Source organism: Lissotriton vulgaris, chromosome 2_1 (genome assembly GCF_964263255.1).
Source record: "Lissotriton vulgaris chromosome 2_1, aLisVul1.2, whole genome shotgun sequence".
Classification (NCBI taxonomy): domain Eukaryota; kingdom Metazoa; phylum Chordata; class Amphibia; order Caudata; family Salamandridae; genus Lissotriton; species Lissotriton vulgaris.
In genome coordinates this window covers 1,018,786,861-1,018,802,822 of record NC_141687.1, presented here as the reverse complement: position 1 = coordinate 1,018,802,822, position 15,962 = coordinate 1,018,786,861, and the positions used below count along the sequence as shown (strand labels likewise).

The following is a 15,962-nucleotide window of genomic DNA, read 5'->3' as shown; positions in this document are numbered from 1 at the left end:
CCACACGCGCACACACAGAGAGCCACACACCCACACACAGAGAGCCACACGCGCACACACAGAGAGCCACACGCGCACACACAGAGAGCCACACGCGCACACACAGAGAGCCACACGCGCACACACAGAGAGCCACACGCGCGCACACAGAGAGCAAAACGCGCACACAGAGAGCCACACGCGCACACAGAGAGCCACACGCGCACACAGAGAGCCACACGCGCACACAGAGAGCCACACGCGCACACAGAGCCACACGCGCACACAGAGCCACACGCGCACACAGAGAGCCACACGCGCACACAGAGAGCCACACGCGCACACAGAGAGCCACACGCGCGCACACACAGAGCTACACGCGCGCGCACACACAGAGAGCCACACGCGCGCGCACACACAGAGAGCCACACGCGCGCACACACACAGAGAGCCACACGCGCGCACACACACAGAGAGCCACACGCGCGCACACACACAGAGAGCCACACGCGTGCACACACACAGAGAGCCACACGCGCACACACACATAGAGCCACACGCGCACACACAGAGCCACACGCGCACACACACAGCCACACGCACACAGCCACACGCGCACACACACAGAGCCACACGCGCACACACACACAGAGCCACACGCGCACACACACAGAGAGCCACACGCGCACACACACAGAGAGCAACACGCGCACACACACAGAAAGCGACACGCGCACACACACAGAAAGCCACACGCGCACAGAGCCACACGCGCACACACACAGAGAGCCACACGCGCACACACACAGAGAGCCACACGCGCACACACACAGAGAGCCACACGCGCAAACACACAGAGAGCCACACGCGCACACACACACAGAGCCACACGCGCACACACACAGAGCCACACGCGCGCGCACACACACAGAGAGCCACACGCGCGCGCACACACACAGAGAGCCACACGCGCGCACACACACAGAGAGCCACACACGCACACACACAGAGCCACACGCGCACACACACAGAGCCACACGCGCACACACACAGAGCCACACGCGCACACACACACAGAGCCACACGCGCACACACACACAGAGCCACACGCGCACACACAGAGAGCCACACGCGCGCACACACAGAGAGCCACACACGCACACACACAGAGAGCCACACACGCACACACACAGAGAGCCACACGCGCACACACACAGAGAGCCACACGCGCACACACACAGAGCCACACGCGCACACACACAGAGCCACACGCGCACACAGAGAGAGCCACACACAGAGAGCGCCACACGCGCACACACACAGAGAGCCACACGCGCACACACACAGAGAGCCACACGCGCACACACACAGAGAGCCACACACGCACACACACAGAGCCACACGCGCACACACACAGAGCCACACGCGCACACACACAGAGCCACACGCGCACACACACACAGAGCCACACGCGCACACACACAGAGCCACACGCGCACACACAGAGAGCCACACGCGCACACACAGAGAGCCACACGCGCAAACACACAGAGAGCCACACGCGCACACACACAGAGAGCCACACGCGCACACACAGAGAGCCACACATGCGCACACACACAGAGAGCCACACACGCACACACACACAGAGCCACACGCGCACACACACACAGAGCCACACGCGCACACACAGAGAGCCACACGCGCACACACACAGAGAGCCGCACGCACACAAAGAGCCACACGCACACACAGAGAGCCACACACGCACACACACAGAGCCACACGCGCGCACACACAGAGCCACACGCGCACACACACACAGAGCCACACACGCACACACACAGAGAGCCACACGCGCACACTGTCAGAGCCACACGCGCACACACACAGAGCCACACGCGAACACACACAGAGCCACACGCGCGCACACACACAGAGCCACACGCGCACACACACAGAGAGCCACACGCGCACACGCACAGAAAGCCACACGCGCACACGCACAGAGAGCCACACGCGCACACACACAGAGAGCCACACGCGCACACACACACAGAGCCACACGCGCACACACACACAGAGCCACACGCGCACACACACACAGAGCCACACGCGCACACACAGAGAGCCACACGCGCGCACACACACAGAGAGCCACACGCGCACACACACAGAGAGCCGCACGCGCACACACACAGAGAGCCACACGCGCACACACACAGAGAGCCACACACGCACACACACAGAGAGCCACACGCGCACACACACAGAAAGCCACACGCGCACAGAGCCACACGCGCACAGAGCCACACGCGCACACACACAGAGAGCCACACGCGCACACACACAGAGAGCCACACACGCGCACACACACAGAGCCACACGCGCACACACACAGAGAGCCACACGCGCACACACACAGAGCCACACGCGCACAGAGCCACACGCGCACAGAGCCACACGCGCACACACACAGAGAGCCACACGCGCACACACACACAGAGAGCCACACGCGCACACACACAGAGCCACACGCGCACACACACAGAGAGCCACACGCGCACACACACAGAGCCACACGCGCACACACACAGAGAGCCACACGCACACACAGAGAGAGCCACACGCACACACAGAGAGAGCCACACACACAGAGAGCCACACGCACACAGAGAGAGAGAGCCACACGCACACAGAGAGAGAGCCACACGCACACACAGAGAGCCGCACACACAGAGAGAGAGCCACACACACAGAGAGAGAGCCACACACAGAGAGAGAGAGAGCCACACAGACACACAGAGAGAGCCACACAGACACACACAGAGCCACACACACACAGAGCCACAGACACGCAGAGAGCCACACACACGCAGAGAGCCACACACATGCAGAGAGCCACACACTTGCAGAGAGCCACACACTTGCAGAGAGCCACACACTTGCAGAGAGCCACACACTTGCAGAGAGCCACACACTTGCAGAGAGCCACACACTTGCAGAGAGCCACACACTTGCAGAGAGCCACACACTTGCAGAGAGCCACACACTTGCAGAGAGCCACACACACGCAGAGAGCCACACACACGCAGAGAGCCACACACACGCAGAGAGCCACACACACGCAGAGAGCCACACACACGCAGAGCCACACACACGTAGAGAGCCACACACACGCAGAGCCCCCCACACTCACAGAGAGAGCGCACACACACACAGAGCCACACACGCACACACACAGAGAGCCACACGCGCGCACACACAGAGCCACACGCGCACACACACACAGAGCCACACGCGAACACACACAGAGCCACACGCGCACACACACACAGAGCCACACGCGCACACACACAGAGAGCCACACGCGCACACACACAGAAAGCCACACGCGCACACACACAGAAAGCCACACGCGCACACGCACAGAGAGCCACACGCGCACACACACAGAGAGCCACACGCGCACACACACAGAGAGCCACACGCGCACACACACAGAGCCACACGCGCACACACACAGAGAGCCACACGCGCACACACACAGAGCCACATGCGCACACACACAGAGAGCCACACGCGTGCGCACACACAGAGAGCCACACGCGCGCGCACACACACAGAGAGCCACACGCGCACACACACAGAGAGCCACACGCGCACACACACAGAGAGCCACACACGCACACACACAGAGCCACACGCGCGCACACACACAGAGCCACACGCGCGCACACACACAGAGCCACACGCGCGCACACACACAGAGCCACACGCGCACACACACAGAGCCACACGCGCACACACACACAGAGCCACACGCGCACACACAGAGAGCCACACGCGCACACACACAGAGAGCCACACGCGCACACACACAGAGAGCCGCACGCGCACACACACAGAGAGCCACACGCGCACACACACAGAGAGCCACACACACACACACACAGAGAGCCACACGCGCGCACACACACAGAAAGCCACATGCGCACAGAGCCACACGCGCACAGAGCCACACGCGCACACACACAGAGAGCCACACGCGCACACACACAGAGAGCCACATGCGCACACACACAGAGCCACACGCGCACACACACAGAGAGCCACACGCGCACACACAGAGAGAGCCACACACACAGAGAGCCACACGCACACACAGAGAGAGCCACACGCACACACAGAGAGCCGCACACACAGAGAGAGAGCCACACACACAGAGAGAGAGCCACACACAGAGAGAGAGAGAGCCACACAGACACACAGAGAGAGCCACACTGACACACACAGAGCCACACACACACAGAGCCACACACACACAGAGCCACAGACACGCAGAGAGCCACACACACGCAGAGAGCCACACACTTGCAGAGAGCCACACACTTGCAGAGAGCCACACACTTGCAGAGAGCCACACACTTGCAGAGAGCCACACACTTGCAGAGAGCCACACACTTGCAGAGAGCCACACACTTGCAGAGAGCCACACACTTGCAGAGAGCCACACACACGCAGAGAGCCACACACACGCAGAGAGCCACACACACGCAGAGAGCCACACACACGCAGAGAGCCACACACACGCAGAGAGCCACACACACGCAGAGAGCCACACACACGCAGAGAGCCACACACACACGCAGAGAGCCACACACACGCAGAGAGCCACACACACGCAGAGAGCCACACACACGCAGAGAGCCACACACACGCAGAGAGCCACACACACGCAGAGAGCCACACACACACAGAGCCCCCCCACACAGAGAGAGAGAGAGCCCCCCCACACAGAGAGAGAGAGAGCCCCCCCACACAGAGAGAGAGAGAGCCCCCCCACACACAGAGAGAGAGAGAGCCCCCCCACACACAGAGAGAGAGAGAGCCCCCCCACACACAGAGAGAGAGAGAGCCCCCCACACACAGAGAGAGAGAGAGCCCCCCCACACACACACACACAGAGAGAGCCCCCCCCACACACACACACAGAGCCCCCCCCCCACACACACACACAGAGAGCCCCCCACACACAGACAGAGCCACGCACACACAAAGACAGAGCAACGCTACTTGTCTTGGCCTGTGTCCAATAAAAGCTTCTGACTGGCCTGGGCAGTTATGCCACCCACTGGAGTAAGCATGGTGCGTAGGAAATCAGTACATGTGCTTCATGAATACCCTGGCTGACAGACAGCGAAGGTGTGAGCCATTACTACCTCCAGTCGTAGAATAAGGTTCTCCCTCCCCCATCTCCCCCACAAATGTGCACATAACCTAGGTCAGGGGTCAGGCTGTGTGTCGCCAAAGCCCCATTTCTTCCCAGGTATGAGCCATGCACTCACCCCGCCCTCTTGTACACACAGTGGACCGGTATTAGCAGGAAGGGGATAGCCCCCTGCCCGGGCACAGACTCGCCTTCAGCTCTGTGTCGCCAGACTCGGACACCCTGATCTCGCTGGGGAGCCACACACACACACACACACACATAGAGACCCACACACACACACACACAGCCACCCCCACACACACAGAGAGAGCCCCACCACAGAGCCCCCACCCCCCCACAGAGAGCCCCCCCCCCCACACAGAGAGCCCACACACACACACACATAGCCCCCCCACACACAGAGAGCCCCCCACCACACAGAGCCCCCCACCACACAGAGAGCCCCCCACCACACAGAGACCCCCCACATACAGAGAGCCCCCCACACTCAGAGAGCCCCCACCACACAGAGAGCCCCCCCACCACACAGAGAGCCCCCCCACACACAGAGAGCCCCCCCACACACACAGAGAGCCCCCCACACACACAGAGAGCCCCCCCCACACACACAGAGAGCCCCCCCCACACACAGAGAGCCCCCCCACACACAGAGAGCCCCCACACACACAGAGAGCCCCCCACACACACACAGAGCCCCCCACACACACACAGAGCCCCCCACACACACAGAGAGCCCCTCACACACACAGACAGAGCCACGCACACACACAGACAGAGCCACGCTACTTGTCCTGGCCTCTGTCCAATAAAAGCTTTTGACTGGCCTGGGCAGTTATGCCACCCACTGGAGCAAGCATGGTGCGTAGGAAGTCAGTACATGTGCTTCATGAATACCCTGGCTGACAGACAGCGAAGGTGTGAGCCATTACTACCTTCAGTTGTAGAATAAGGTTCTCCCTCCCCCATCTCCCCCACAAATGCACACATAACCTAGGTCAGGGGTCAGGCTGTCTGTCACCAAAGCCCCATTTCTTGACAAAGGCCACGTACTCTGCGTCAGACCACATTACTTCCCAGGTATGAACCATGCACTCACCCCGCCCTCTTGTACACATAGTGGACCGGTATCAGCAGGGAGGGGAAAGCCCCCTGCCCGGGCACAGACTCGCCTTCAGCTCTGTGTCGCCAGACTCGGACACCCCGATCTCGCTGGGGAGTCACACACACACACACACACACACACCCACACACATAGAGAGCCACACACACACACACACAGAGCCCCCCCACCACACAGAGCCCCCCACCACACAGAGAGCCCCCCCACACACAGAGCCCCCCCACCACACAGAGAGCCCCCCCACCACACAGAGAGCCCCCCCACCACACAGAGAGCCCCCCCACACACAGAGAGCCCCCCCACACACAGGGAGCCCCCCCACACACAGAGAGCCCCCCCACACACAGAGAGCCCCCCACACACACAGAGAGCCCCCCACACACACAGACAGAGCCACGCACACACACAGACAGAGCCACGCTACTTGTCCTGGCCTGTGTTTAATAAAAGCTTCTGACTGGCCTGGGCAGTTATGCCACCCACTGGCGCAAGCATGGTGCGTAGGAAGTCAGTACATGTGCTTCATGAATACCCTGGCTGACAGACAGCGAAGGTGTGAGCCATTACTACCTTCAGATGTAGAATAAGGTTCTCCCTCCCCCATCTCCCCCACAAATGCGCACATAACCTAGGTCCGGAGTCAGGCTGTCCGTTGCCAAAGCCCCATTTCTGTACCAAGGCCAGTACTCTGCTCAGACCACATTACTTCCCAGGTATGAGCCATGCACTCACACCGCCCTCTTGTACACACAGTGGACCGGTATCAGCAGGGAGGGGATAGCCCCCTGCCCGGGCACAGACTCGCCTTCAGCTCTGTGTCGCCAGGCTTGGACACACCGATCTTGCTGGGGAAAGACAAACGGGGTAAGGGCAGCAAAGACAAACAGGGTAAGGGCAGCAGAAGTCACAAAGGGTGAAGGCAGCAGAAGACACAAGGTAAGTGCAGTAGAATATACAGAGGATAACTTCGTCAGAAAGGGCAAAAAGACAGTAAGGGAAGCGGAAAGTCCAGGAGGTAAGAGCAGCTTTGGAGCCAGAAGAGGACAGGCGAATGCTGAAAGGGTAAGGTCAGAATATGACTTGATAACGAAGGAAGATAATTAAGGTATGAAAGTCAAAGGAAACATGTAGGAGGCCCACGTTATACTAAAAGGAGAATACACAGTGTGAGGGAAGAGTGTCCAGATGGGACATAACGCAGAGGACGAAACGTGCTGGCAGGTCCTGCCTGCCAACCAACTATACGGAACACGTTACGCGTCCGGCATAGTTTACACCTTTGAACAAATCTAGCCAGCAAAGCCCTGTTTCAGAACTTAGTTTCCTCAGTTTTCGTTCAATTATGTGCACTGAAATGTGGTTGTGTCTCAGTCACAGCTCCTAAAGCTCCGAGCCTACAGCCATTTCTGTGGTTCCTGCCCGCGGTGGTGCCGAGCAGATGCAGCCCTGCTCTGCCCCGGGAGGCCCCACAACAGTGGGTGGGGGTGTCCAAGGGAAAGTGGTGTAAGCTCCGGCCGGCACCGGACAAGGAGAGAGGAGTCAGGGAAGCTTCACCAACAAGGGGGGGTAACACTCAGATCTGTAGCCCGGACCCCTGGAGGCGGCTGGGCCTCGATCACTCACTTCACTCCACGGGACAGTCCCGTCTCCCTGGTGGCCTGGGGGCAGCACTGCGGGTGAACAATGGCCAGACAGGTCCGGGAATCCCGGGCGCACAAAGTCCCGGCCGCTGCACAGATCCCTCGTCCCTAGCTCCTCGCAGCCCCGGATCGGCACTCTCCGGTCCCGCAGCGCCTCGGACAGACTGAGCTTGGCTCTGCCCGGCCTGCTGTCTGAGGGAGGAGGAGGGTCCGGTGCTCACACTTCACTCCGGCTCCTCGGGAAAGCTCCCGCCCGCAGCTGCCCGGGGCCCGGCAGAGATCAGCAGTGCAGCTGAAGGAGAGGGCACCGTGGTGTCAGTGCCCCCTGCGCTACAGACCCACACTCGATCTGAGGAAGACGGAATCGAGCCCGGCAGCCCGGGCGAGGTGGAAGGGAGTCCCGCAGCCCCGGTGCAGCTAGTCTTGTCCCACCCCTCACACAGCTCTGCTGAATGGACAAAGGCAGCAGTGGAGTTCGGTTCTCCTGGGCCTGGCGCTGGATTGCCAACCAGATGTGGACATGATCCACGAGGGCCCCGCAGCAATCCGCAGAAGGGCTCGAAAATCGCTGGAAATAAGAGCACTAGACACATGAATCACTGAGATATAAAACTGTATCAGAGAGGTGCCGTGCACAAGAGAAAGAAAATCCCTCGGCGCCCCCGATGCGGATGGATTGTGTTAAGAACTCCTGTATTATAATCACAACAGATTGAGTGGGACTGGGTATACCGTATTGCTATGCTGGGCTGCTGGCGACCCCTGGCAAACAGACCACATTACAGGGGACGTCGTCTGCAGTGAGCGGCCCGATGCTTGATCCAGGGAGGCCTCTGGCTTGGCGGGGTGAGTGGAGACCCGAATGCACGATGGATCCCTCGGATGGTTTTGGAGGCCGCCGGAGAGTGGAAACTCCACCGGGGCTTTGATTCTCACCAGGACGTACAGTGGCCGCATGCAAGGTGGCATCACTGTCCCTAGGACTGCTGCCAGACTGACCTTGGGCGCCCCAGGCTCGGGGTTCGGACTGTGCTGAACACGTTGCCTGCTTCCCACAGAACCCGGTGAGTGCTGTATTGGGGCGTGATTTAGCATCCCGGGCGACCCCTGACAAACAGACCACATTACAGGGGACGTAGTCTGCAGTGAGCGCCCCGATGCTTGATCCAAGGAGGCTTCTGGCTTGGAGGGGTGAGTGGAGACCCGAATGCACGATTGATCCCTCGGATGGTATTGGAGGCCGCCAGAGAGTGGAAACTCCGCCGGGGCCTTGATTTCTCACCAGGACGTTCAGTGGCCGCATGCAGGGTGTCATCACTGTCCCTAGGACTGCTGCGAGACTGACCTTGGATGCCCCAGGCTCGGGGGTCGGACTGTGCTGAACACGTTGCCTGCTTCCTACAGAACCTGGTGAGTGCTGGATTGGGGACGTGACTTAGCAGCCCGGGCGAGGAGGAAGGGAGTCCCGCAGCCCCGGCGCAGCTCGTCTTGTCCCAGCCCCTCACACAGCTCTGCTGAATGGAGAAAGGCAGCAGTGAAGTTCGGTCCTCCGTGGTTTGGTGGGTGCAAAGTCCCGATGGACACCATAGGTCAGACGGTGGTGCGGGAGCAGAGCCTGATCACCACTGCGACCATGTTTCTCCGAGGCAACGCAGAAATGCCTCGGAGAAACCAGGGTCATTTTTCGGATTGAGGGGCGTGTTTTCGTTCTCTCCTCTTCCCATTGGCTGGAAGGTAAAATTCCAGCCAATGGGAAGAGGAGAAAAAGTAAATAGAAAGAAACGAAAAAACACACCCCTCAATCCGAAAAAGACGGGGCTTGGACAGAGTGATGCCCCTCTCCTCCAATGGCTGGCCAGCATTTACTAGGCCAGCCAATGGAGAAGAGGGGCAGGTTCCAAGCCCCCTCTAAGACGCATTAAATCTTCGGCTCCGCCCACTGCTTCGCAGTGGGACGGTAGCCTCGACCTAAAAAAGGAAAGTGTTGTCAAGAGAACAGCATAGTGTGTAGCATCAGTTCCATGCGTTGGCAACTGTAACTGGTGAGTTTGTGTTTTTGCTCATGCATCATGAGTCATTTAATGTTTTATATATATATATATATATATATATATATATATATATATATATATATATATATATATATATATATATATATATTCTCTCCCTATCGCTCTCTCCCCCTCTTTCTCTCTCCCCCTTCCTCTGTAGTGACCGGTGATAGGGATTTTTTTTATTTTTGTCCCTCAATAACTTTTTACCCATCTGATGAATGTCTGTGAAACTTTGAAGACCTACTGCCCCCGTTTAATTTTTGGAGTCCTAAACGTTTTCCAGCGTTTTGTGAAGTGGGTGCAAAGAAAGAAGAGTCCCAAAATTGGCATAAAATGTAATCCATTTTACATAGACTTTTGTATTTTGCATAGAGCGAAAACAGTCACTCTAATGTTTACGACATTTAGAATTAAGAAATTTTATGTTGTGCAGATGATTCTTTGGGATCCTGCAGGTAAGTAGGGCAGGTATTGTATATGTTTTAAGTTTTTTAAATTTAACTATCTGTGGCAGTGGTTGCACTGTGGTAATCCTGAGGTATATAGCGATGGCAAGTCATCAGCTCATTGGCTAATGCCTGCCTTTCCAAAAGTTATAGTCAGCCATGTTGTTTTCAGTTCGAGTTTCCGTGTGTTCTGTTTTACGCCATTCAGTGTAGGTAAGAATTAGGGTAAGTATTTTAATGGGTAGGAAAGATTATTTTATAAGTTTATAGATACTTTTAAAAGAATTCCGAAGTATTGCGATACCGAAAAGGGGAAAAATTGTACATTAAATATAAGATAATATATTTTATAAATACAGTGTGCCAAAGTGAATTTCCAAAGTTTTACTTAATTAAATATGTACAAAGAAGTGTACGGAGCAGTGCACTAATTAACATTTTCCGTACGACTTTAAAAAAAAAAAAAAAGTTCAGAATACACAGCTGTAAATTTTTACAGAAATTTCAAAATAAAAATGTTATCCTTACAAAATGTTTGTGAGATACCGCGGTACTAGCGCGCTCTCCGTATTTAAAAAAAAAAAATTATATGCAGAAATCTATAAATGTTTTGATCTACCTGTTGCCACTTTGCTGAAGAGGAAATAGTTAGAGCAAAAAACACACACCTAATCATTATCTACATCAGAGACGTAACAAAGAACATGTGCAAAGTGTACCTAAAAACAACATAGCTGCGTTAAACTTTTCTAAAGCCAATGATTAGACAATCAGCTAATGATTTGTAATCACTATGTAGTATCCCGAAATACCCCATATTACACATTCATAAACAAAAAAGGTGACCTATGGCCACTGAAATAAAGTGGTAATAATGAATAAAAATAATAGACATTTATATAGTGCAGCATTCACCTCACAGGTATCCTGTCGCCATGTCAAACTTGCTGGATCAGCAACAAACCGGACATACCCTTTCTTACTTAGGTACCATCTTTCATGACCAGTCCTAGATATAAAACGAACTACTTTTTAGATTGTTAATAACAATAAAACATAATACTGAATTATATGTACCACCATAGGGCATAAGCTTGAAAAACGCTGACCACACAATAATTGAAATTTGTGGTAAAAACTATATGGCTGATTTTTACCTTTGTTAAACAGATCAATGAAACAATCACATACCTAGTTGTGAGCCCCATGTACCGTTGTATATCAATATATAAGTGCAATGTATAAGTACATTTTATATAATGTATACGTTTAACATAACTTGCACTATTTACATATCCAATCAGAAAATTTACATCTGACTATTATAATAAATATTTTGCTCATATAAAATTGACATTTTTTCAAGCAAGTTAACCCTATGTTTCCTTTAATTTGCACATTCCACTTGATGACTTTAAAAATGAAGGCAAAACACACCTGGTAACCCTCAGATTGATAGCTGAAATCCCAAAGCCTAGTGTTTTAAAAAAATCAACAGTTTTTAACCACTTTTGATATGCAATCCTATCTTAAAGCTGTATTAAATGCAAGACATAGCTTTGTTATGACTCATTTAAGACTGGAAATTTTACTTCGATTAATCAGTTTTCCAAAAATGAATGATTGGTCTACAAACCTAATTAGTTGTCCCTGTGATTGTGCGATGGCTCAGAACACTATGCATGTTGTGCTTTTTTTTGTAAATTTTATAGTCACCTGAGGAATCTTTATATTCTACCGATCATAAGACCACTCCATTTTACATAATGTCCCCCTGCATATTCATATCTACAGTCTCTGCCTTCTTTGGAGACCTGCTGTGGTATGTCATGCTTTTTATGGGCTATTCTTTATGTGAGAGAATATTTCTCCTGCCCCCGTTTAGTATAGGGACGTAGTGCGCAGACCCCCTATGGATTTGGGATATGCAATTTGTTTTTAAAAGAAATTAGCAATGTATGTATTTATTGTACTTTTGCATCCTTATAATTGAATTAGATTTACGCACTTTCGGATCGGGTAGGATTGTAGCGAATGGTGGACCCAATGTGAGGTGGTTGTTCTCCCTTGTTGCACTACTTCCATTTAATTTCGTCCAACTGTCCCATGGAAAGCTGTGCTTTTGCTTCTCTTTAATTTGGACGTATGACAAAATTGGTGAATCAAGTTGCTCAAGTATGAATATATTCTCTCTTTTATTTGTACACCACAGTTTTTGCTAACTTGTCCTTGTATTATTGACATATTGTGGTATTGTATTAGATTTCATGCGTTATAATGTTGACCATAGTAGACAGGCTTTTAGATTTTCACAGCTATTAACTAACAAGGAAAATGAAACCAATTATGGGTTCTCCCTAAAACTCGGCTGTGTGAGTATATAGGTCTATGTTGTTTCAAGCCCTGTCAATATTTGATATGATATGATACACTTTTGTTTTATGCTATGAATTGTACTTTTATGCTTTTTATGCTTGTTTTGCGCTGTGTGAAGCTTTTATGGATCGTTAATGCATCCGAATAAAGTTTGATTGATTGACTTTGAAATTTGAGAGCAGTATACCATCCGACGAAAAGGAAGGACAAATAGGAAAGATTAATCACTTGGAAGCAAGGATTTTTAGAGGCCACAAATAAACAAACGAAAAGCAGTGGACGGACTGTAAGGCCACAGATTATATACAACATGTCTCCAAGAGACAGCGCAAGCACTGTCTAGGCTCGAGCTAAAAATGAATGCCTGGAATTACACCAAATTTGGCAGAAAGTTAGAAAGTTACTGTGATATGCTCCTAATTCTTTGGTTTAAATCCATTCAGCTGTTTTCGAGACATCTTTGTTTAAAGAGTTGCTTGGGTGGTCATGAACTGTTTAAAAACGGTAGATACATCTAGGCTGCTGATGTTTAGATATAAGTTAATTGACCTCTTCAATCAGGACTAGTTAATGCTGACTGACGATACACAACCTGCACAGTATGTTGTAGCAGCCCTTAAAGGACTCAGAGATATTCCCTGTGTCCTACAAATGAATAAAAATAATGTAAAGGGCCTGGATGAGTAGACACTGACCCCAAGGTGCCTGGGGGTGGGTACCAAACTGATACCCTTTGATTGGCTGGTTACAACATGGACAGTATGTAGTGGCAGACATTACAGAACTCTGAGCATGGGCCCCATGGAAATGCATGTATTTAAAGCTTGTTTAAGAGGGTGTCATAAAGGGCCACATTTAAAGGATGAGAACAGATTATAGTCATGATATATATCATTTGTTAGTGGTTCAATACACATTTTAGGAATTATGTTTTATGCGTTTACCCTGTTAAAATGGTGGTCCTCTGCTGGGATTCCATGAACGCTATTTGAGAGAAAACTGTTTTCTCTCATGATTTTCTCATGGAGGTTATGGGAGGTGCTCCAGAAGATAAAATGATAGCACCTTTTCTATTACTTCACACTTTCTTCCTTAGCTATGTAAGAATTATATCTGATATTCTGAGTAAAATGTTCTTCCAACAGTATTAACAGCCTGTTAGTTGATTCCCCAGTTTTCTACTGAAATTTCCTCAGTCATCTAATGCACAACTTAAGTGCTAATATTCTTCATTTAAGACAAAACTGATGGAATCAAAGCTGTAAAAGCTAGAGCATTTCCTTTAACAAAAGGAGGGGTTCTATGAGTTCTCAAATTTTCCCCCATCCATTTCAGTAAAACCTTCTGACATGCAGACTGTAACCTACTTTCATCACCAGCAAATGCCTGTTGGTTAACTCCCTAGTAATCAACTGCAACTTTACCACAGAGTTCGAATGAGCAACTACACCACTAACGTTTTGTATTCAAGACAAAAATGAGGCAATCCTGAAACAGCATTTTGCTGAAATTGGAATTGTTGAATTTAAAGCCTTTACTTGGGAGAGGGCTAAAGTAATTGCACATTAAGTTGTTAGAGCAGGCTTGAGGCCAGAGTATTAAAAATGTGAAGGGAGATGTATGCTTAAAGTAATTTGAGAATAGTGTATGTTTACAGGGTTTACAAATAGTTGAAGAGATACACGTGTGTAAAGCATGCCCTTTTCACATCTGCTTACTCAGCCTACCCACCTTCCCAGTTTAACAGCTCCTCAATTTTAAAATAGTACCTTTTTGTAGAAATATAAATATTTTTGTTATTCGTTAACTGGAAAAAACAAAGATTAAAGGTATGGGATAGTTCCGTTATAGTTTACTAAGCTTCCACTGTGCACTGCTTGTGACCCCACATTACATCACTCATGACGTTAATTGACATTATTGATTACATCTCAAATTTAACCCATTGCATCCTCGTTTTGGTAAATTATAATAGTTTGAACTGAACATGTGGTGAAAAGTCATGAAGATTGCTAAGATTTAAAGAAGAAAGTATTTTACAAAACCACTCCTACTTTTCCGAGTTGCTATTTTCATTGACCTGCCTCCCTTCCATGGGTCCCTACTGAAGTGAAAGACTGTAATAATTATACATAGGAAGTGTCAGAACCATTACACTAACCTCTGCTGTGTCGATTGTCAACACTTATGTCGCATCTTGGTTGCTTGATTATTTTGTTAGGTGATGCCACTCAAGTGATGGGCTTACACATAAAATGCACATGATTGGTGCTCTAAAGAAAAAACAAGGTTGATAAAACAGTATTGTTGCACAAATGTGTTCTTGATGCCTTAGACGTGGTTTTGCTTTACAGATGTTGCTAAATCTACATAAAAAGAGTTGGATGGAAGGATTAACTCTTCAAGACTACAATGAGCATTGCAAGCTAAATGAGAGTGTGGTAAAAGAAATGTTGGAATTGGCGAAGAATTATAATAAGGTATTTGATTTATTTTCACTTGAGCAACTGAATGGCAGTGTTCTTGGAATAACGTATAATTGTTTGGCTTGGCCCCAGGAATCACTAAAGATGGTTTATTTTATTAGGTATTTTTTTGTAAAACAATCAGTAAATATTTGACTGGGGATATTTTTTTATTTAAATGGATAAAATTGCTGTTGGAATGATGTTTGTCTAACCTAAAAAATGTAAAGAAGTAATATCTTTGTAATATTTTTGGCACATATGTTCAAATTGATTAATAAAACAATGATTATTTTTTAGAGGTGGATTTTGCAAATAAATGCAGAGCGATTTGCCAAACAAAGATGTGCTAATTGTACTAGTTTGGTTGTATATTGTTTCTTGTATATGTTTTTTGTAGTTTTGATTTGAAAGGGCTTTTTTGAAGTCTCTACTTTTGTACTTTAAGATGCAGGTAAGTGTGCTAAGAAAAGATAGAGATACATTGGGAAAGTTGATAGCAGCACCATAAACAGTGGGCGGCAGGAGCAGTGAGGCAAGAATAGTGAAAGTACAGTCATTCTAATGCTGTTGAAGTAAGAATTTCCGAGCCAGGCTATGATCTCGAACATGTTCACAAAAAGTGTGGGTTCAGATTTTAATTTAAGAT

General features: G+C 50.6%; 1 protein-coding gene across 1 annotated transcript in view; it reads left to right on the top strand.

The window, feature by feature from the left end:
- PSMD14 (proteasome 26S subunit, non-ATPase 14) overlaps nucleotides 1–15,962 on the top strand; it is a 532,244-nt gene that overhangs the window by 431,176 nt on the left and 85,106 nt on the right. The window contains exon 9 of the mRNA XM_086956618.1: nucleotides 15,203–15,328. Within this exon, the coding sequence (XP_086812744.1) occupies nucleotides 15,203–15,328 (126 nt within the window). The remainder of the gene's footprint in view (nucleotides 1–15,202; nucleotides 15,329–15,962) is intronic.